At 46.3% G+C, this 23,867-nt stretch overlaps 1 protein-coding gene across 1 annotated transcript; it reads left to right on the top strand.

Moving 5' to 3' along the window:
* The first annotated feature begins 1,704 nt into the window (after window positions 1–1,704).
* On the top strand, window positions 1,705–23,335 carry CD9 (CD9 molecule). Its single transcript, XM_069952730.1, has 8 exons — window positions 1,705–1,872; window positions 17,397–17,499; window positions 18,272–18,369; window positions 19,667–19,741; window positions 19,925–20,026; window positions 21,128–21,214; window positions 21,511–21,594; window positions 22,818–23,335. The coding sequence occupies exons 1-8, from the start codon at window positions 1,807–1,809 to the stop codon at window positions 22,881–22,883; spliced, it is 681 nt and encodes a 226-aa protein (XP_069808831.1). The 5' UTR covers window positions 1,705–1,806; the 3' UTR covers window positions 22,884–23,335.
* Window positions 23,336–23,867: the final 532 nt, after the last annotated feature.

Below are 23,867 nucleotides of genomic sequence, written 5' to 3'. Positions count from 1 at the left end.
ACCCCCTACATTATCCCAGCAGTATATATCCTTAATACATATCGGAACACTGTGCCTCCTAACATACAGCAAGACAAAGGGCTATACTGTGATGTCACATGACACCACCGGGGTTCTGTCCCTTTACCAATACTATGTGATTGAGCACTAAGGACATGTTCACATGCTGCGTTTTAGGGTACTATTACAATCGGGCCGTGTAATAAATACAACAATCAGCCTATGACAACGATCATCGGCTGATTGTTGATATAGGTCGAGCGCCGACTGCGTACCGCTACATGTAATAGCAGTGCACGGGCGGCGACTGATGATATACATTACCTATCCATGATCCAGGGCTGCTCCTGCGGTCTGCTTCTCCCCGGGTCCTGCGCGCTCTAGCTTCAGAGCGTCCTGTCAGCTGACAGGCTGCTCAGCCAATCGCGGACTGCGGTGGTCCCGGCCTGTGATTGGCTGAGTGGCCTGTCAGCTCTGAAGCTGGAGCGTGCGGGACCCGGGAGAAGCAGACCGCAGCAGCAGCCCTGGATCATGGATAGGTAATGTATATAGTTTAAGCAAGGGCTGCAAGGACATCGGTACCGATGTCCTTGCAGCCCTTGTTAAACGATTATCGGGACGTGTAATAGGCCCAGTAAACGAGCGCCGATCCAGCAGGTATTATCGGACCCCCATCGGCCCGTGTAATAACACCCTTACCCCTTTGGCCCCAGTAAGGTCAAATCAAAGGTTATGAGGCTAAGCCCTAATTCACATGAGCCGTGCTGCGTTCGACGAAATGCAGAAATGCAGCCTGAGGCCATGTTCAGACGCTGTATAATGACACAGCCGTATCACAGAACGGCCGCTGCCTGTGAACTTCATCCCGAGTGGTACCGGCCGGATGAACATCACTTTTTTTATAACTGGAATGCGGTCGCATACGTTCCCACGTTCCAATTAACCATTGCAGACCATGTAAAGTGTGGCCAGTGCCCTACTTTACATTTTCCGCTCTGTCGGCCGTTGTCAACTTTTTTGTATGGCCGTAAGGAATCCCAGCCGGAGTGTATACACCCCTGCCGTGATTCCGTAGTAATTATAGCCATCGGCTTACCAATATAGTTTATTGAAACTATACGTTGTGAGAACATGGCTCGTAAAATTGTCTGTGGTGAATGGCGCAATCCTCCTCCGGTCATTGCGGTGCGGATTACCGCACGGATCATGTGAATTAGGCCTAAGATGGTGATCCATCCCCACAGTCATCCAGGTTCATGTCCTACCATCTGCATGGAGTTTGCATGTTTCCTCCAACTCTCTATAGCAGGGATGGGGAACCTTGGCTCTCCAGCTGTTGCAAAACTACAACTCCCATCATGCCTGGACAGCCACAGCTAAAGCTCTATACCAGGCATGATGGGAGTTGTAGTTTTGCAGCAGCTGGAGAGCCAAGGTTCCCTCCCCCTGCCCTATACCAACCTGGCATCAGTCAATGTCCTGCTTACAATTCATATATAGGAAGAATAGACTGAGATAGAAGCTCTGTACTGCGCTGCAGAATATGTTGGCGCCATATTAACAGCAGGAAGTAGATCTAGTAATCGTAGTCCTATAATTTAGGTGAATGATTCCTCCACAATACTTCCAGCAGGTAGGTGTGGCTGTAATCTGAGCCGGTGAGTGGGAGTGTCCGCCTGCAGGGGGCGCCAGAGCTGTGGCCGGACGGCAGCATTGCTTGGGAGGCAACAGGCAACACCCTGCTCCTTCTACACTAGCAACTTCTCCTGACTTCTCCACAAGCTACAACTACCACCACCATCCGCCATGCCGGTCAAAGGGGGAACCAAGTGCATCAAGTACCTGCTCTTCGCTTTCAATTTCATCTTCTGGGTGAGTGTAAGCTCTGTGGCCAAGTGTGGGGAAAGGGGGGAGGTGGGTGCAAGGAAGAGGCGGGGGTGCTGAGCTCATTCATGGAGTAGTGTGTGGGGTTCTGCTGCTTTATGCTGTGTATATTGTGTGTTGTTTCTTATACTATGTATCCTGTGATTTATACTGTGTGCCCTGTGTGTTATACTATGTATATTGTGTGGTGTGTGTTATACTGTGTGCCCTGTGTGTTATACTGTGTGCTCTGTGTGTTATACTATGTATATTGTGTGGTGTGTGTTATACTATGTATCCTGTGATTTATACTGTGATTTATACTGTGTGCCCTGTGTGTTATACTATGTATATTGTGTGCCCTGTGTGTTATACTGTGTGCCCTGTGTGTTATACTATGTATATTGTGTGCCCTGTGTGTTATACTGTGTATATTGTGTGGTGTGTGTTATACTGTGTGCCCTGTGTGTTATACTGTGTATATTGTGTGGTGTGTGTTTATACTATGTATATTGTGTGGTGTGTGTTATACTGTGTGCCCTGTGTGTTATACTATGTATATTGTGTGGTGTGTGTTATACTGTGTGCCCTGTGTGTTATACTATGTATATTGTGTGGTGTGTGTTATACTGTGTGCCCTGTGTGTTATACTATGTATATTGTGTAGTGTGTGTTATACTGTGTGCCCTGTGTGTTATACTATGTGCCCTGTGTGTTATACTATGTATATTGTGTGGTGTGTGTTATACTATGTATATTGTGTGGTGTTTCTTATACTATGTGCCCTGTGTGTTATACTGTGTGCCCTGTGTGGTGTGTGTTATACTATGTATTGTGTGTGTTGTTTCTTATACTGTGTATCATGTGTTGTATGTTATACAATGTGTATGTGTGTTATACTATGTGTCCTGTGTGTTATGCCATGTATATTGTGTGGTGTTTCTTATACTATGTGCCCTGTGTGTTATACTATGTATTGTGTGTTGTATGTTATACTATGTATTTTGTGTGTTATACTATGTATCTTGTGTGTTGTTTGTTATACTGTGTATACTGTTGTTATTTGTTACATTGTATCTCTTGTTTCATGTTACATTGTTGTAGCTCAGGATCACACACCTCCCCTCTCCCTGTTTCAGGCTGTGCTGGGACTTGTAGCTCCCCACCTACGCTTTGTATAGTTTCCATGGGCTTGCGGGGACTTGTAGTTCTATAATAATAAACTGATTAGTTGTACTGCCCTATATGTGTCCTCCTTATGATCGACCACCTGAGCTCTCCTAATGTGCTGAGACTTGTAGTTCTTCAAGGACTACCGAGTTTGTTACTGACCCTTGTAGTCCTGTAAAGAAGGGGGAGGGAACCTTGGCTCTCTGGTTGCTGCAAAACTACAACTCCCATCATGCCTGGAGAGCCAAGGTTCCCTACCCCTGCAGTAATAGAAAGGAGTCTTGGCATGCTGGTATTTGTAGTTCTCCATCTGGTTTCAAAAGAAAAAGCAGGCTAGCCTATATGCTGGTACTTGTAGTTCTCCACAGGACACATCATATTATGACTCATTGAGTTTGCTGGGGATTGTAGTCCTTCTCTGTGACAATGAACCCCTCATGACAGTTATCCAAGAATGATGGGACTTGTAGTTCTTCACTCGGATTATAGTTCTCCTGTGTGAGAATGAACCCTATATGATAGTTATCTAAGAATGATGGGATTTGTAGTTCTTCAAATGATGACATCATCTTATGGTTCACCTAGTCTGCTGGGGATTGTAGTTCTTCTCATGATACAAACTGTGAATTGTAGTTCTTTACACAATGATACATGCTGGGGATTGTTCTCACGGTGATGCATGCTGGGGATTGTAGTTCTTCTCATGACGATACATGCTGGGGAAGGTAGTTCTTCTCATGATGATGATACATGCTGGGGATTGTAGTTCTCACAATGACACATTCTGGGGATTGTTGTCACGGTGATGCATGCTGAGGATTGTAGTACTTCACATGACGATGCATGCTGGGGATTGTAGTTCTTCTCATGAAGATACATGCTGGGGATTGTAGTTCTCATGATGATGATGATACAAACAGGGGATTGTAGTTCTCATGATGATGATGATACATGCTGGGGATTGTAGTTCTTCCTATGACGATACATGCTGGGGATTGTAGTTCTTATGATACATGCTGGGGATTGTAGTTCTTCTCATGATACATGCTGGGAATTGTCGTTCTTCACATGATACAAGCTGGGGATTATAGTTCTTCACATGACGATACATGCTGGGGATTGTAGTTCTTCCTATGATGATACATGCTGGGGATTGTAGTTCTTCTCATGATACATGCTGGGGATTATAGTTCTTCACATGACGATGCATGCTGGGGATTGTAGTTCTTTACATAAGGATACATGCTGGGGATTGTAGTTCTTCACACAACGATACATGCTGGGGATTGTACTTCACACAACGAAACATGCTGGGGATTGTAGTTCTCCTTTGTTAGTATGAACCCCGCATGATGGTTATCCACAATGATGGGACTTGTAGTTCTACACACTAGAGCTGCTTATATTGGGGTTTAGAGGTGTGAAGCTCCACCCCCTGAGCAGTAGTCAACCCCCCCCCCCCCCTCGTATACTGGGCCGTGGTGATGGCGTTAGCAGCTGAACATAATGGAGTATACAGATGTCGGGCTCGTTTGCTTTATGTTGGAGATCACTAGGAAAGGGCGGAAGAGAGGAGATCAAAAGTAATCCCAGGTGTTCCTGCGCTGGATCTAATTCCTCTCATCTACTGACTGTGATGGAAATTGTGATGAATTGTTATAGCGCCCCCTAATGGCGTCAGGAGACCAGCATGACTTGGAGTCCAATGGGAGTTAACATTGGCCAAGACCCATTCTATTCCCATCTATGACCACAAACGATGCCCCTTAAAGGGGATATCCAGAATTAGCTGCTTCCTTGAAACAGCGCCACCCCCTTTTCATCAGGTTGTGTGTGGTATTACAACATTAATGGAGCAGAGAGGCAATACCGCACGCAACCTGAGAACAGGGGTGGTGCTATTAGTTTTTGGAAAAAAGCAGCCATGTTTTTCTAATTCTGGATGATCCCCTTTAAGTAGTTCTCCATGTGATCTTTACAAGGGAGGGAGGGTTGGCGGGGGCCATTGGCTGCGGCACTATTGATTTCATGGGCAATAAAGACCTTGTTGGCTGATGACAAGAGCAGATGTGCTGTCATGTGGAGAGTTATCTGGGCAGGTGTCCCTTTAAGACCGTTACCCATGATGGTGTGTCAATCGTAGACTTGTATTCCTATAAACACCCCTTACTTTGGAGCACCCAGCATGACTAAGTGTTAAAGGGGTATTCCACTCAAACATAACTTTTGATATGTTGCTGCCCATGGGGAGACTAACAATTCCTTCCATATTTATTATCTATTCAGTCTCCTTCCCCCAGTTCTGAGCTGCTGCTTTCTGCTGAAGACACAAAAATCTGTGTGTGAGCTTTTCTCTCTGTCTCCCCCTCCCTTCTGAGACAGCTAATGTAAACAAGTGCCTGGCCAGATTTATCTGCAACTTTGTAATGCTGAGAGGATGACCTCAGAATAACCCTCCCGGCATTACAAAGAAGTAACAGAGTTGCAGATAAAGCCATTCAGGAACTTGTTTACATCAGCCATCTCGGACGGTAGGAGGGGGGAGACAGAGAGAAAAGCTCACACAGATTTTTGTGTCTTCAGCCGAAAGCAGCAGCTCAGAACTGGGGAAAGAAGACTGAATAGATAATAAGTATGGAAGGAATTCTTAGTCTCATCATGAGAGTGGAATAGCCCTTTAGGGTGCCTTCACACCTACCGTATCGCAGTAGAAAATCCGTTGCGGATCCGCAGCAGATTTAACTAAATGAATGAACACAGCATTAAATACGCACTGTCAAATCTGCTGCGGATCCGCAGCAGATTTGTAAGTGCGGATTTAGTGCTGTGTTCATTCATTTAGTTAAATCCGCTGCGGATCTGCTGCGGATCCGCAGCGGATTTTCTACTGCGATACGGTAGGTGTGAAGGCACCCTTAAGCAGACAGCCTAGTAATATTGATGAGTGGTGTAATACCTCATTTCACCTGCGGGAGTGCTGTACAGAAACTAAACACTTGCTCCCTTCTCAAATAGTCGATCAGTTTATCCCAAGATTCTTCTAAATATTTATTTGTTCACCCCTGGACCTATCCCTCTATAATCACATTAAAGGGGTAGTGCGACGCTAAAAAATTATTCACAGAATAACACACATTACAAAGTTATACAACTTTGTGATGTATGTTATGTCTGTGAATAGCCCCCTTCCCCGTGTCCCACCACCCCTACCCGTGTACCCAGAAGACAGAGCTGTTCGCCGGCCGAAGAAGACGTCACTGAATGAAGATCGGAGATGGGCGTCGGCACGTGACAGGTGAGTATAGCGCACCACACTTCCGGGTACACGGGTGGGGGTGGTGGGACATGGGGAAGGGGGTCATTCACAGACATAACATACATTACAAAGTTGTATAACTTTGTAATGTGTGTTATTCTGTGAATAATTCTTTACCGCCGCACTACCCCTTTAACAAGAACTACAAGTCCCAGCATGTTCTCCTAATCAGAGCCTGCTGGATCAGTAGTATTGTTCTCCTCCGATGATATGTGATACCTCGTCCTCTTCGGGGAGTCCCCTCTCCAGCAGGTTGTTATGGTGCGGCCTCCTGAGATGGTGCCCTGAGGACTGCTCTATTTTAGTGACTGCGTACAGTGATTTGTCAGGGAGCGGAGCGGCTCCCGGGGCCCCGCCCATATGTCTGTTCATTGTTTTGCAAACATTGGCAGGAGAAAATAAAGAGGGAATTGTGCGGCAGCAAGTGTCCCTCTTGCCAGTCACTCTTAAAGGGGAAGTCACTATACTACATCTATGATATACAGGAAGACGTGGAGTCATTAGATACTTTGTATGAAACTTAGAGAATACTAAAAGGCTTGAATGCTTGTTACTCGCGTTGTGTATTTTCTGATGCTTGAGAGCTCGATTCCAGTATCAATCCCCATTAAAGTCAATGGGAGACTCGAAGATTTTTTTCAGGGGCTTCCTATTCGGCAGAGGGGAGGGTGTCTGGTGCACCTGAAAACCTCAGAAAATGATGGTCACGCCACGTAAATGGAGCTGCAGGGGGAGCAGGCATGGAGGCATTAAGGACCCCCAGGTCGCTGTATTAAAGTGACTCTGTACCCACAATCTGACCCCTCCAAACCACTTGTACCTTCGGATAGCTGCTTTTAATCCAAAATCTGTCCTGGGGTCCGTTCAGCAGGTGATGTATTGTCATAAAAATAACTTTTAATCCAGCAGCGCTGTGTCTAACGGCCGGGGCTTACATTTCTATATGCATTAGGCTGGCACACCCTCTCTGTCCTTCCTCCCCACCCTCCTCATCATTAGAAATGCTCCAGGCAGATTGCTAACTATTCCCCACCTGTTTGTATAATGAACATGGGCTGGATCGTTAATACACCTGTGCAAAGCTCAAACAGCAGTAAATGTTGAGGAGGGTGGGGAGGAAGGACAGAGAGGTGGTGCCAGCCTAATGCATACACAAATGTAAGCCCCGGCCGTTAGACACAGCGCTGTGGGATTAAAAGTTATTTTTATGACAATAATTGCATCCCATGCTGAACGGACCCCGGGACAGATCTTTGATTAAAAGCAGCTATCTGAAGGTACAAGTGGTTTGGGGGGTTCAGATTGTGGGTACAGAGTCGCTTTAAAGGATGAGGGTGCCGGACTACATAAGATTGTGCCCAGAACCAATCAGCTATAAGTGCCAGGTCAGGGGCCACAAAGCTACTCCCACAACACCCCCTATAACACCTCCTGGCATTAACCTTACAACACCACCTGGCATTACTCTCATAACACCTCCTGGCATTACCCTTACATCGCCTCCTGGCATTACCCTTACAGCACCTCCTGGCATTACCCTTACAGCACCCCCTGGTCATAGTCTTGAACACCTCCTGGCATTACCCTTACATCGCCTCCTGGCATGACCCTTACATCGCCTCCTGGCATGACCCTTACATCGCCTCCTGGCATTACCCTTACATCGCCTCCTGGCATTACCCTTACATCGCCTCCTGGCATTACCCTTACATCGCCTCCTGGCATTACCCTTACATCGCCTCCTGGCATTACCCTTACATCGCCCCCTGGTCATACTCCTGAACACCTCCTGGCATTACCCTTACATCGCCTCCTGGCATTACCCTTACATCGCCTCCTGGCATTACCCTTACATCGCCTCCTGGCATTACCCTTACATCGCCTCCTGGCATTACCCTTACATCGCCTCCTGGCATTACCCTTACATCGCCTCCTGGCATTACCCTTACATCGCCTCCTGGCATTACCCTTACATCGCCCCCTGGTCATACTCCTGAACACCTCCTGGCATTACCCTTACATCGCCTCCTGGCATTACCCTTACATCGCCTCCTGGCATTACCCTTACATCGCCTCCTGGCATTACCCTTACATCGCCTCCTGGCATGACCCTTACATCGCCTCCTGGCATGACCCTTACATCGCCTCCTGGCATGACCCTTACATCGCCTCCTGGCATTACTCTTACAACACTTAAAAGGGTTCTCTATGATGAGCCCATAGTGCACAGGGGTCGTCTGCTGTCTGTGTCTCCTCTGGTCTCATATCTGAGCATATAAAGGATCTCTCCTCCTCTTCCTCCTGTAGATAATATATAAAGTAATGGGGTGGTATTAGCAGTGTAAATATTTGCTCCCGTCGTCTCTTCGGTGCCCCGTCCCCAGAAATATTTCCCATTCTTGACCTGAAGACGTGAAAAGGCCATTGTGCTGTGGTAATCGCCCGTCTGCGGTGATGTCACAAGGAGCCTCCGCGCCTACTACACCGCAAGGATTGTTTATGAGGTTTCATATGATGTGTAAGGGACTGAGAAGGGGTTATGGCTCCCTCCAGCTGCTGCAAAACTACAACTCCCATCAGGCTCGGACAGGCGGAGGATCTCTGGTGTGTTAGAACAAAATAATAACAGCCCAGCAATCGAAAAAAAATTCAGAAACGGCACCACTCTTGTCCATAGGCAGTGCGTGGTATTGCAGGAGAAGACTCAAATCAACTGGTGCCAGAGATTTGTAATTTACTTCTATTAAAAATAAGTACTTGTCAGCTGCTGCATGTCCTGCAGGAAGTGGTGTATTCTCTTCAGTCTGACACAGTGCTCTCTGCTGCCACCTCTGTCCCTGTCAGGGACTGTAGCAAATCCCCCTAGAAAACCTCTCCTGCTCTCCAGACTGCAAAATATACATCACTTCCTGCAGGACATACAACAGCTGATAAGTACTAGAAGAGAGTTTTTTTTTTTTATAGAAGTAAATTACAAATTCCCAAAAAAAAACAAATAAAAAAAAAAAAAAAAGAATTTGTGAACTACCCCTTTAATAATGTGGCCGAGATGCAATACCAGACAAGACCTATAGACAGGGTTGGCACTGTTTCTAAAAAAAAAAAAAAGAAATTACTGGGCTGTGTCTTTTTATTGCACATTTCTTAAGAAGCTGCAATACTAGATACTGCCTCAGGGTAAGAGTGGCGCTGTTTTCTGAAAACTGAAATGTCCATACCCGTTCAAGTTACTAGACTTTTATCAGAACTCATTTACACTTGGTTTTTATCCTAATACACTGGTCAGGCAGAGTTCTTTAAAGAAGAGATTTGCATTACCGGACACAGCCTACAAGTAGGAGGGGCGCTGTTGGGTAGTGTGTAGTCTGCTGTTCGGTAACCTCCCCTTCTGGAGAGTTTCCTGGCTTGGCTAAAATCCCCAGTCATGTTCTAAGGCAGGAATAGGGACCTTCGGCCTTCCAGCTGTTGCAAAACTACAATTCCCATCATGCCTGGACAGCCAAAGCTTTAGCTTTGGCTGTCCAGGCATGATGGGAATTGTAGTTTTGCAACAGCTGGAAGGCCAAAGGTTCCCCATCCCTGTTGTAAGGCTTCTAATCAGAGTCAAACACCAACGTAAAGGAAAAATTGGTGGCGTCAGAGCCGCTTCTTGTTTATTTTCTTGGACTGAATTTATTTGGCGTCTATAGCCGACTTTATTCTGTCCATGTAAGGAATAGAGCCACTTTCAAGGAACTTGAGTGAATTTCCCTGACATCCATGTTTATTAGATTAATCACATAAGAGCATTGGAGTCATGGGACAATGTCATGTGACCAGAGGACATGAGGTCATCTACGGGGCAGCTTCCACAGAGGGGCCCCACAGCAAAAATGTTTACAGACATATTGTAAAGTAATCTATATATCTTTGAAGGGGGTCTCTCACAGAGATCAATGGGCCTGAACTGATGTTTTATTGAACTGTCCTATTACTAATCCCAAATGTGTTGCCCTTGGTTACGACCATCTTAGGGCATCCACTGACATGGTCAAGCGTGCCCAGTTTAACTGCATATTGCTTGTTGGTCTCTGCAAGTGTATGTGCTCTGCTGCTTAGCAACAGCAGGGTCATAGTTCAGGGAGAAAACCAGGAAGTGATGGAGGAGAAGAAGAGTACAGGGATGTGGGTCACTTTACCTAAATATGTGTACAGTTCTTATTTGTACCATATAGGTAAACTCTATAATTTAGGGTTTTTTCAGGATTAGAAAAAAAACTAGCTACTGTCTTCCAAAAACAGCTCCGCCTGTCCTCAGGCTTAGTTGCCAACAGTCCCGTTTTTGCCTGGGCTGTCTCCTCAGAATCGGTACAATGTCCTGGGAAGCTCCGCCCCCTTACAGCGCAAGTGATGTCACTCATGCAGAGCAGGGAGAAAAGTCCCTGGGGGACTAGAGTAACTATACTGGTGAGGTAAGTATAGCTTTTTTTTGTTTTAAATACCGATGAAGGGACAAGAGGATGCTGAAGGGGGTACTTGTATGATGATGAAGGGACAGCAGGAGGATGAAGGGGGAAGTAGTATGATGATGGAAGGGCAGGAGGCTGAAGGGGGTAGTAGTATGATGATGAAGAGGGAAGGAGGATCAGAGCAGTAGTACTATGATGATGGAAGGGGAGGAGGATGAAGGTGGTAGTAGTATAATGATGGAGGGGCAGGAAGATGATGAAGGGGTAGTAATATGATGGAGAGGCAGGATGAAGGGGGTAGTAGTATGATGATGGAGGGGCAGGAGGATGAGAGGGGTAGTACTATGATGATGGAAGGGCAGGAGGCTGAAGGGGGTAGTAGTATGATGATGAAGAGGGAAGGAGGATCAGAGCAGTAGTACTATGATGATGGAAGGGGAGGAGGATGAGGGTGGTAGTAGTATAATGATGGAGGGGCAGGAAGATGATGAAGGGGTAGTAATATGATGATGAAGGGGGTAGTAGTAAGATGATATGGGGTGTAGCTGCATCAAATGGGTACAAACTACCAGTATATACAGTCAGTCAGTAAAGTACTATCTCTGAGTCTCAGCCTGCTCTGAGTGGGATGTGTAATATACTGGGGACCTGACACTGGGGTGGGTAATATACTGGAGTGTGTAATGCTCCTTTTGTGTTGTTCTGACTGTAAATTCTAAGTGGAACCCATTTTGAACCCACACCCATGATAGGCCACACCCCACCGAGACTACTCCCACAGTAAGCCACACCCCTTTATAACGCTAAAGTGTCTCTGGAAAAAAATTTCAAATGTTGGCAACTATGCTATTGTGTAAGTTATACAAGGAGTGTGGATGGTGCTATCTTGGCTAGGACTCGGCCTATACAAACCTGACTGTAACCATATACTCTTCCATACAATGAGAAACTAAAACAGAGGAGAATAGGGAGATACAGAACATCATTACACAATGATTACAATATATTATACTCCCATAGGCTTTTTACAGACAGTCGGGCAAGTGCCCATGAGTAATAGGAAACTTGCAGTAACGTCTATGGAAATTATACACCCATTGGTGATAGTTATGTAACCATTTATTATTATATGTGAACATCATTTTCCAGTGTATGAATAAACATCTGCATAAAGTCGTGTCACTGTATATATACATTACCGATCCTGTACTCCACAGCTGCACTCACTATTCTGCTGGTGGGGTCACTGTGTACATGCATTACATTACTGATCCTGAGTTACATCCTGTATTATACTCCGGAGCTGCACTCACTATTCTGCCGGTGGGGTCACTGTGTACATACATTATATTACTGTTCCTGAGTTACATCCTGTATTATACTCCAGAGCTGCACTCACTATTCTGGTGGGGTCACTGTGTACATACATTACTGATCCTGTACTCATCCTGAGTTACATCCTGTATTATACTCCAGAGCTGCACTCACTATTCTGCTGGTGAGGTGTCAACCTCCATCCTCACTGGTGTCCTTTATGATGACCAGTGTATCCTGGGAAAACTGGAGTTCCCCTTTAAATTTCTGTTCTTTTAAATAAGTGTTGCTTGTATTGGTTTCCATCACTTGTGTTTATTGTGCTCTTAGAAACCGTTCAAGTGATTTATATCGAGTTAACAGGCGTGTCTGCCTCCCATCGGTCACACCCGGGATTGTTCACAGACGCAGGTTATTTTATGAGCTTTTTGTCGACAGAAGGGAAAGTGAGTTCATGAGTTGAGATTCACTTTAAATTGTTGCAAAACTACCAACTCCCATCTCCGGCTGTCCGATGATGATGGTAGTTGTAGTTTTGCAAGAGCTGGAGGGCTCCTGATATACAGTAGAATCAAGATCTTACCTTGCATTGTGAACAATAGAGAAAAACATGCTGCAGTACCAGACACAGCCTTTCAGCAAGTGTGGCGCTGTGTCATGTACAGTGATAGCTCATCTGCCTGATGATTGGCTTATGTAGATTGTGGCTGGAAAACCAGTTGAAAGAGTACATCAGTTTGGCTGCCCAGGTTGTTATGGCTTCTATACAGACCAATGTGTCTCCATGGTTACAGACTACAAACAAACACTGTGTGTAGTCAGGTCCCACAGTCATGTTACTCCATTCCCTTTTCCCCCTATTCCTGTATACTGAATGTGCATAAAAAGAGAAGATAGCAGCTTACCTCCCCTAGATCTAAAGGATCAGGCATGTTGAAATTCCTGCTCCTCCAACAGTTTTCCCCATGACATTTGAAGGCCTCATCAGGACCAAAATCCAGGATATTGTTACCCAGAAATAGAGCAATATAGTTACTTACATCCAGAAACACCTGTCCCCAGATTCTGTCTGGTTTTACAAGTCAGCTCCATTCACTTTAATGGAAATTAGCTGCAATACCAGACACAGACCGCTGTTTCTAAAAGAAAGCAGCCATGTTGTTTTAATCCTGGACAACCCCTTAAAAAGTTAGCAAGAAGAGGAACAAAGTAATATATGACTGCAGGATAGGACTACACTTGGTTTATTTGTAGTCTGTTACCATGGCAACACAGATTTCACAGAAGCTGTATACACAACCCAGTAAAACTGTGAATTTACATTTTAATGTAGTAAAATCTAAAATTAGTTGCAGAAGTCTCCACACCCTTTAATATTTGGAGGCCGCCTATCCTCCGCTTTCCACAAAACCTCAGTCGGACGTTTGTTTGTCCTCGGTTTATGAGCGCGGTTTTATAGGAGGCTGTTTGGGCTATAATACAGCTGCAATTGTAAACTCCTAATGGCTCTCACATAAACTGTGTCCGCTTGGTGTAAACACCGCTAATCTCTTAGCCGAGCTTCTCCGGGACCTTTATAGGACTCTTTGTTACCTCTTTACGTTATTGTCGTAGATTTATGTTCCGGTAGTGCTGGCCGCGGTAAATATTTAAAAGGTTGAGAGTTTGGGGATATATGTGTGTATTTTATGAGAATTGTGGGATTAGAAAAATTGAAGGTTTAAAAAAAAAAAAAAAAAAAAAATCTGAAAACAGCGCCACCCTTTTCCATAGCAGGTTGTGTGCGGTATTGCAGCTCAGCTCCATTCACTTCAATGGAGATAGATGGGGGTAGGGATCTTTTTGGTAGGTTTTCATAACCTTATTGCTTCTTTCATTTGTACGGTATTACAACTCTATTCCAACAAGAGGGACAAGAGGATGCTGAAGGGGGTACTGGTATGATGAAGGGACAGGAGTAGGATGAAGGGGGAAGTAGTATGATGATGAAGGGGCAGGAGGATGAGAGGGGTAGTAGTATGATGATGGAAGGGCAGGAGGATGAAGGGGTAGTAGTACGATGATGGAGGGGGAAGGAGGATTAGAGGGGTAGTACTATGAAGAAGGAAGGGCAGGAGGATAAAGGGGGTAGTACTATGATAATGGAGGGGCAGGAGGATGATGAAGGGGTAGTAGTATGATATGGGTGCAGCTGCATCATATGGGTACAAACTACCATTATGTACAGTCAGTCAGTAGAATGCAATCTCTGAGTCTCAGCCTGCTCTGAATGGGGTGTGTAATATACTGGGGACCTGAAACTGGGGTGTGTAATATACTGGGGACCTAATACCGGGGTGTGTAATATACTGGGGACCTAATACTGGGGTGTGTAATGCTCCTTTTGTGTTGTTCTGACTGTAAATTCTAACTGGAAAATTTTGAACCCACACCCATGATAGGCCACACCCCACCGAGACCACACCCATAATAAGCCAAACCCCTTTTTAACACTAAAGTGTCCCTGGAAAAAAAAAATCAAATGTTGGCAACTATGAGTGTCCCACTACAGGTTTCCGCAGTACAGCATCTTGGTTGTTGGCTGCCATTTCCTAGCCAAAGCTTTGGTTGTCCAGGCATGATGGAAATTGTAGTTTTGCAACAGCTCTGTGACTTTCTGAATACCTCCACCCCTCCTCACCTCATGAAGCTGCTGTCACCTGGCGTCATGTCCCCATGTCTCCCTCAAGGACAGCACACTCCTCTCCTGCTGCTTACATCATAGGGAATGGTGAGACCTACTCATATGTGGTAGTACTGCTATCCTGGCACTGTGTGGAGGAACTCTACAAATGTTATAGATAGGTCATCCTGGCTGACACTGTGTTGGGGGGAATTCTGCATCTGGCACTGTTATATGGCTAAAGCTTGTATAGGAGGATCTCTGCATCTGACAAGTTTATTGGGAGAATGCCATTGCTGCCATTGTTATGGGGCAGCTTTGTGGCTGATACTTCTGTAGTTGAGACTAAGTTATAAAAAGGAGTGGCAGGGAGGTGGGCGTTTCTTGCTGGTACTGCTACGGCGAGGGCTGTGGGGCCGCTACTGCTATGGGCTGGACTGTGGGGCTGGTACTGCTATGGGCTGGGCTGTGGGGCCGCTACTGCTATGGGCTGGGCTGTGGGGCCGCTACTGCTATGGGCTGGACTGTGGGGCCGGTGCTGCTATGGGCAGGTCTGTGTGGCCGGAACTGCTATGGGCAGGACTGTGGGGCCGCTACTGGTATGGGCTGGGCTGTGGGGCCGGTACTGGTATGGGGAGGACTGTGGGGCCGGTACTGGTATGGGCAGGGCTGTGGGTACGGTACCGCTATGGGCAGGGCTGTGGGGACGGTACCGCTATGGGCAGGGCTGTGGGGACGGTACCGCTATGGACAGGGCTGTGGGGCCGCTACTGGTATGGGGAGGACTGTGGGGCCGCTACTGGTATGGGGAGGACTGTGGGGCCGCTACTGGTATGGGCAGGGCTGTGGGGATGGTACCGCTATGGGCAGGGCTGTGGGGATGGTACCGCCATGGGCAGGGCTGTGGGGCCGGTACTGCCATGGACAGGGCTGTGGGGACGGTACCGCTATGGACAGGGCTGTGGGGCCGGTACCGCTATGGGCAGGGCTGTGGGGACGGTACCGCTATGGGCAGGGCTGTGGGGACGGTACCGCTATGGGCAGGGCTGTGGGGACGGTACCGCTATGGGCAGGGCTGTGGGGACGGTACCGGTATGGGGAGCACTGTGGGGCCGCTACTGGTATGGGCAGGGCTGGTACTGGTATGGGGAGGACTGTGGGGCCGGTACCGGTATAAGCAGGGCTGTGGGGACGGTACCGGTATGGGCAGGGCTGTGGGGACGGTACCGCTATGGGCAGGGCTGTGGGGACGGTACTGCCCTGGTGAGGGCTGTGGGTACTACTATGGCGGTCAGTTTATAGCTTGTACTGTTATGGGGGACTTTGACAGACACTGCTATGGGGGGGGGGGGTGCACTTTGGTCCTGCTATGGGGCGGGACTGTGTGGCCCAGAAATACAAAAGAATTGGCCAGCATATCCAATAGACTTAAAACTACGCAGGTGCATGCTGCCAAGACTGTTACAGAGAGGTCTACAGTGTTACGGGTGGGGGCCTACTCTGTTACGGTGGGTGGGGGCCTACTCTGTTACGGTGGGTGGGGGCCTACTCTGTTACGGTGGGTGGGGGCCTACTCTGTTACGGTGGGTGGGGGCCTACTCTGTTATGGAGGGGCTTACAGGTGTTGTTCTATATGTAGAAATAGTTTATGCGGCAGTCACAGACCCCTCCCCCACAGACCATGTTATATACAGGACTGGTACAGCTGTGAGTTAGAGTTGTTCCCATCGCTTTGTTGCTGAGGAGACATAACACATGCTCAGACTTTCCAGCTGTGGCCGTACACTCACTCAGTCTCTCTCACTTCTTCTGTGTGACCGTTGTGCAGGAATACCCCATAGTCATACACTGACTGTACATCCTGAGCTTCCTGGTTCAGGTTCAGGGCAGAGGAGGCAGAGAGAGAAAGAAATGTGAGAAATTTGTCTCATTGTTTAGAATTGAAGGGTCCGTCAGATTAGGAGGGGAAGATCATGTTCTGGCCTCATGTGACCGACGCGTTTCAGTGTACAAGGAATCCACTGGTATCGGGCCTGAAAAAGGAATCTGGGTGAGCGATGCGAGGAGAACCAGTTTGTGCACTGATCCTGGCGTCATTCATACTGGTGCGTGTTACATCAAGGAAACAATGAGTCATCTCTGTGGAAATCTGGGTAGAGCCCTGTGGTTTCACCTGACTTTCATTTCTACTTAAAGGGCCACTAACACCAAAATTACCAGCTCCCATTTTCTAATACTTTAGTATTTATGAAGATTTTATTACCCTCAGTAATAAAACAGTGGTCTCCAATTCATCTATTATCCAGAGCAATGCGTATCTCTCACCCTGGAGGACCCAGCATGTCCATACATTATCCATCCAGCTTAGTGAGAACAGTGTAATGCCTCAGCTGTCCTGTGGGAGTGCTGTAGGGAAATTAAAGGCTTCTTTCTAGCAATGAAAATACCCACTGCCTGGGGAAAGTTTGTTTTAGAGTCAATATTGGGTTTTTTACTGTAATTTTTTTGTAATTATTTTTTTATTCAATTATATTTCCTACTTACATTTGTCTGATCTTCTTCCGGCTATAACATTACGACTAGGAAGTCGTGTCACTAACGGTTATACATCTACTTTCTCTAGCTGGCAGGAACGGCCGTTCTGGCAATAGGACTATGGCTACGGTTCGACAGTCAGACGAAAACCATATTTGATGCAGATGCCAATGCAAATTCCTTTTATACTGGTAAGTCTGTGCAGTGACTGGTCTCAGTGGTATGTCCCAGTGGCGACTGGTCTCAGTGGTATGTACCAGCGGTGTCTGGTTTCAGTGGTATGTACCAGCGGTGTCTGGTTTCAGTGGTATGTACCAGCGGCGACTGGTCTCAGTGGTATGTACCAGCGGTGACTGGTCTCAGTGGTATGTACCAGCGGTGACTGGTCTCAGTGGTATGTACCAGCGGTGACTGGTCTCAGTGGTATGTACCAGCGGTGACTGGTCTCAGTGGTATGTACCAGCGGTGACTGGTCTCAGTGGTATGTACCAGCGGTGACTGGTCTCAGTGGTATGTACCAGCGGTGACTGGTCTCAGTGGTATGTACCAGCCTTGACTGGTCTCAGTGGTATGTACCAGCCTTGACTGGTCTCAGTGGTATGTCCCAGTGGCGACTGGTCTCAGTGGTATGTCCCAGTGGCGACTGGTCTCAGTGGTATGTCCCAGTGGCGACTGGTCTCAGTGGTACGTCCCAGTGGCGACTGGTCTCAGTGGTATGTCCCAGTGGCGACTGGTCTCAGTGGTATGTCCCAGTGGCGACTGGTCTCAGTGGTATGTCCCAGTGGCGACTGGTCTCAGTGGTATGTCCCAGGGCGACTGGTCTCAGTGGTATGTCCCAGTGGCGACTGGTCTCAGTGGTATGTCCCAGTGGCGACTGGTCTCGGTGGTATCTCCCAGCGGCGACTGGTCTCACTGTTATGTACATGAAAGATGGATGTTGAACCACCAGTGTTTTTCTTGTAGGAGTCTACATCTTGATTGGTGCCGGAGCCCTTATGATGGTGGTCGGTTTCCTTGGATGCTGTGGTGCAATTCAGGAGTCGGAGTGCATGCTGGGACTGGTACATATTTTTGATTTACTAAAGTAGTTGTATTAGATGGTACTATGTAGTGGTTTGTAGGCATTCTCAGGGAGGGGTTTAAAGGGGTAGTCCTGCCATCTCTTCATAGTATAAGGCTTAAAGTGTCACTGTCGTGAAATTTTTTTTTGCAGAAATCAATAGTCCAGGCGATTTTAAGAAACTTTGTAATTGGGTTTATTATCCGAAAAATGCATTTTTATCATTAAAAAGCAGTTTCAAGCTCTCCCCCCTGTCTTCATTGTTCTCCTATGGAGAGAGCTAAAGAAAAGACCAAAACAGGACAACAAAGAGTTAATCTACAAATCCCTCACCCGTTATCTGTTCTGACCATCACCAGTGACCTGTCTGAGCTCGGATTACAGCTGTCACCCAGCTCCGTGCCTGTAATCCTCTGTTATCTGCTTTCTGCTGCCGGCTAACTCCCTCCTTCCTCCTCCCCCCTCCCCTCTCCCTAGAGCAGACAGGGGACGTCTCCTGCAACAAGTCACAATTTTCAGATTTTTCAGAGTGGATGAAAAAGAGGAAGGAGGGGAGGGGGGGACCTGGGAAAAGGCTTTTTACATGCAGATAATGGCAGATTTGGCTAATAAACCCAATTACAAAGTTTCTTAAAATCGCCTGGACTATTGATTTCTGCAAAAAAAAAAAATACGACAGTGACTCTTTAACCAGTGGGTCTGCTGATCCTGAAAACAGGATAAATTACCCCCATCCCCATAATGTGAATATGCGACAATTTTTAATTGTGTGCCTACCCCTTTAAATTGTGTTTAGGTTTTGTCATTGGACAAAATTCTGTCCCATTCTTTATACTAGTCCTAGAGGCTAGGTCCTCACTAATAGGACTAATGTTGAGTTGACTTGCCAATCTGTTCAGGTTTGGCAACGTTCTCCTTTAATTTTTTGTAATTTCCTTTAATCCGCCATCTGATAATCCAGAAAATCTGATTTATTGTGTAGACCTTAGCTGTAATACTAAATACAGCCAGTGAACAACAGTGGCGCTGTTTGCAATCTCTAGGGGCACTATGGAAATAATAAAAAAAAATGACTGCTTTCTTCTAAAAACAGCACCACACCTGTCAGCAGGGGATGTGATGTACTGCAGCCCAACCTGATTAAAGACCAGATACAATGTGTGGACAGGTGTAGCACTGTATTTAGTAGGAATCATCCATGTTTTTTTAATTTTGAACAATCCCTTTAAGAATCCTGAGGCCAATGCTTATTTGCTGTAGTTTATGCACTGCTTTCTTATTCATATTTTTTTCCGCAGTTTTTTGCTTTCCTCCTGGTCATTTTTGCCATTGAAATTGCTGCAGGAATCTGGGGTTTTGCCAATAAGGACAAGGTAAAAAAAAAAACGTTAGGGCGCACTAGGCAGATGCCTGGGGCCCCCAGGTCCTGGGGGCTCCAGAAGTCATCTGAGAGTGGGATTGATGATATTTCATTGGGGGGGGGGGGGGGTATATTGATGATATTTCATGGGGGGGGTATATTAATAATATTTCATGTCTCCTTTCCTTCTCTGCAGGTGGTGAAAGAGCTGGAGGACTTTTATACAACAACCTTTAATAAGTACGAATTGACAAAAGAACCCAAACTGGGAGAAACCCTTAAGTCCATTCACTTTGCTGTAAGTTCAGGTCACAGAGCCAAAGTAACAGGAAAAATCTCACAGTTCTCCACAACCCCAAGACCTGCCACCCCTCGCTTTATATCCGCCCCCCTTCTTACAACTACCCCGCCACCCTGCTGTCCTTACAACTGCCCCCCCTGCTGTCTTTACAACTGCCCCCCTCTGCTGTCCTTACAACTGCCCCCCTCTGCTGTCCTTACAACTGCCCCCCTCTGCTGTCCTTACAACTGCCCCCCTCTGCTGTCCTTACAACTGCCCCCCTCTGCTGTCCTTACAACTGCCCCCCTCTGCTGTCCTTACAACTGCCCCCCTCTGCTGTCCTTACAACTGCCCCCCTCTGCTGTCCTTACAACTGCCCCCCTCTGCTGTCCTTACAACTGCCCCCCTCTGCTGTCCTTACAACTGCCCCCCTCTGCTGTCCTTACAACTGCCCCCCTCTGCTGTCCTTACAACTGCCCCCCTCTGCTGTCCTTACAACTGCCCCCCTCTGCTGTCCTTACAACTGCCCCCCCTGCTGTCCTTACAACTGCCCCCCCTGCTGTCCTTACAACTGCCCCCCCCTGCTGTCCTTACAACTGCCCCCCTCTGCTGTCCTTACAACTGCCCCCCTCTGCTGTCCTTACAACTGCCCCCCTCTGCTGTCCTTACAACTGCCCCCCTCTGCTGTCCTTACAACTGCCCCCCTCTGCTGTCCTTACAACTGCCCCCCTCTGCTGTCCTTACAACTGCCCCCCTCTGCTGTCCTTACAACTGCCCCCCTCTGCTGTCCTTACAACTGCCCCCCTCTGCTGTCCTTACAACTGCCCCCCTCTGCTGTCCTTACAACTGCCCCCCTCTGCTGTCCTTACAACTGCCCCCCTCTGCTGTCCTTACAACTGCCCCCCTCTTCCCCTTTTCTTTCTTGTTGTCTCTCGCCCCTTTTCTTGCCCCCACTTTCTCTTTCCTTCCCATTTTCCAGCCTTTTTAGCTCTTCTCCTTATTTATTGATCGTCGCAAACATTTTAAGGTTTATTTTTTTTTCTTCTTCTTCTTCTTTTATTACTTTATGACATTTATTGTTGTCCTAGTAATGTAAGTCTGGTTGTTCTTGTTTTGCAGTTGGATTGTTGTGGTACAGTCGGCACTGTGCAAACTTTCATGACCGATACCTGCCCCAAGTCTCTAGAAGGCCTATTCACTACCCGGGTATAGTAACGATGGTGCAAGCACAACCATTACCATTGTGTTGGGCACTTCATGTTCTTTGTGTGTATGATGGTGTGCCATTTTGATCTTTTTTTTTTTTTTTAATGGAACTGTCCATATTAAACAATAAAATGCAAACTGTTTTCAGCAGATCACTTTTCGGCCTTGCTGCGTAAACTGGAAAGTGGTCAGCAGAGGATAGATTGCAGCTAGAGTATACAGAGAATTGGAGAATTTGTGATTGGACCTTGGGTATAATAGTAAGTTTTTCCTTTTATGTTTTTTCTTCCCCTCAGGGTTGTCCAGAAGCCATTTCAGAAATTTTTCATAAGAAGTTTCACATTATTGGAGCAGTTGGGATCGGTATCGCTGTGGTCATGGTATGTTTCCTCAATGAAAAAATAAAACAACTTTCTAAATAGTCGTCATTAAAAATTCCCTACCATTTTGCTGTTGTAGAGTCTGCGCAACTCCTGTATATAGCCGGCTGTGCAGCTTATAGAAATTATTTAATCATTGAATTGCAGTGAACTGATAAGATGTCTCTCCGTTTACCTTCCCCCTTCAGGGCATTTCAAGTTTTTATGTTTTGTTTTTTTTTCTATGTTGAAAAACATCTAAAAAGTAAACTTGAAAAAAGTCTCGATTTTTGTAAACATAATCTAAAAAACCATAGATTTATTTTTTGAATAAAAATTTGTCTATAAAAATTGACTTTTTGAGGGTTGAAAGGGTTTTCCAGCGCTAAACCTAAAAATACCAACAGTGTTGAGAAGTTTGTACATGGCATATCGGAGGATAGAGAGGGGGGGAAGCACCCAAGTCTTCACGGAGGGCAGATCCCATAGATCATACCGTATCAGGGCGTGAATGGGTAGAAGAGCAGACAGGGGAGCGGAGAATTGCACAGGCTGTGTATTAGTGTAGAGAAGGAAGAAAGCACCCAAGTCTTCAGGGAGGGCAGATCACACAGATCATACTGTATCCGGGTGTCGATGGGTAGAAAAGCAGACACAGAAGTCTACAAGGGAGAGGAGAACTGCACAGGCTGTGTATCGATATAGAGGGGGAGGAAAGCACCCAAGTCTTTAGGGAGGGCAGATCACACAGATCATACTGTATCTTGGTGTGGATGGATAGAAGAACAGACAGGAGGGGAAAATTGCACAGGCTTTGTATCGGTGTAGAGCGGGAGAAAAGCATCCAAGTCTTTAGGGAGAGCAGATCACACAGATCATACCGTATCATGGTGTGGAGGGATAGAAGAACAGACAGGAGGGGAAAGTTGCACAGGCTGTGTATCGGTGTAGAGAGGGAGAAAAGCATCCAAGTCTTTAGGGAGGGCAGATCACACACAGATCATACTGTATTAGGAGGTGGATGGGTAGAAGAGTAGACACAGAAGTCTGCAGGGTAGAGGAGAATTGCACAGGCTGTGTATCAATGTAGGAGAGCACCTATGGCAAACTCTGCAGGGGGAGGAAGGGAGGGGGAAAGCACATATTGCTCAGCATCAGAGTCTTATCGGGATGGGGGTATAGAGGAGGAATATTTTCTAGAAAAACGCCATTAACCTGTCGCCTTTTTATTTCCCATTTTGCAGATTTTCGGCATGATCTTCAGCATGATTCTTTGTTGCGCCATCCGAAACAACAGAGAGATGGTATAATGGAAATGTAAAGTCAACCAAAGCGTCAGCCGGGGGGGGGGGAGTTGGGGGTGGGGGAGGGGATAAAGGGACAATGTCGGTCTTTAGTATTTTGAACAGCCTTTTCTAAAAGAAAAAAAATAAAGTTGTGCTATATTTTTTATTTTAATGCAAGGCTTCTCCTTGGCTTTATTATATATTTTTTGTTTTTGTTTTTTATTTTTATTTTTAATATAAAGCTTGCCACCTGTCTGTATGTTTCCGATATTGAACCAATGATACAAGGTACATGATTTGTTGATAGGTTAAATTCATATATGTATATTGTATATCTACACACGGCCATACTCCATAGGTTATTCCGGTGAAATCCGTTTTGCGCTTTTCTTAAACTATTAATCAGAAATGTAACTTATGTTGAATATAATTTGATACCTAATTAGAAAATAAAAATCCCTGTACAAATAATACAATGTTATCCGTCTACATTTATGGGAACTCTGATGGAGATTATAGATAAATAGTGGAAAATTCCTTTAATCCGGCATCGGGGAAACACGTTTTCTCCATGTCTTCCACAACATTCGCCGTTGGGAGCAATTCAAATTTGGAGATAATTTTACAAACATTTTGGTCACTGAATGACACCCTGGTCCCAGCCCAGCCGGTCACTGTATTGTACAGGAGCAGGGACATCTGTCTTTGATAGGAGTCCCTGCTTCTCTATGTACTTTGGGCTTTTCTGAAAGGAATCCCACCCAAAACCAATTTTAGAGTCTAGTTTGGGGGCTCTTGTATACATTAGATGGGTGGCCAGTCTCACCAACCTTGTCCACTTTGGCTGATATGTTGTTATTGAGGTTTAGGAAAACATGGCCGCTTGGTTCCAGAAACAGCACCTCTCTTGTCTGCAATTTAGGTGTGGTTTTGCCACTCAGTTCCATTGTAGTAAATGGAGCTTAATGTCTGAATGAGCTAGTGTCAGAAAGTTACAGATTTGTAAAT

This window comes from Dendropsophus ebraccatus, chromosome 1, assembly GCF_027789765.1.
Source record: "Dendropsophus ebraccatus isolate aDenEbr1 chromosome 1, aDenEbr1.pat, whole genome shotgun sequence".
Classification (NCBI taxonomy): domain Eukaryota; kingdom Metazoa; phylum Chordata; class Amphibia; order Anura; family Hylidae; genus Dendropsophus; species Dendropsophus ebraccatus.
Note: the sequence above shows the minus strand (reverse complement) of the source record. Positions and strands in the feature narration are given on the sequence as shown.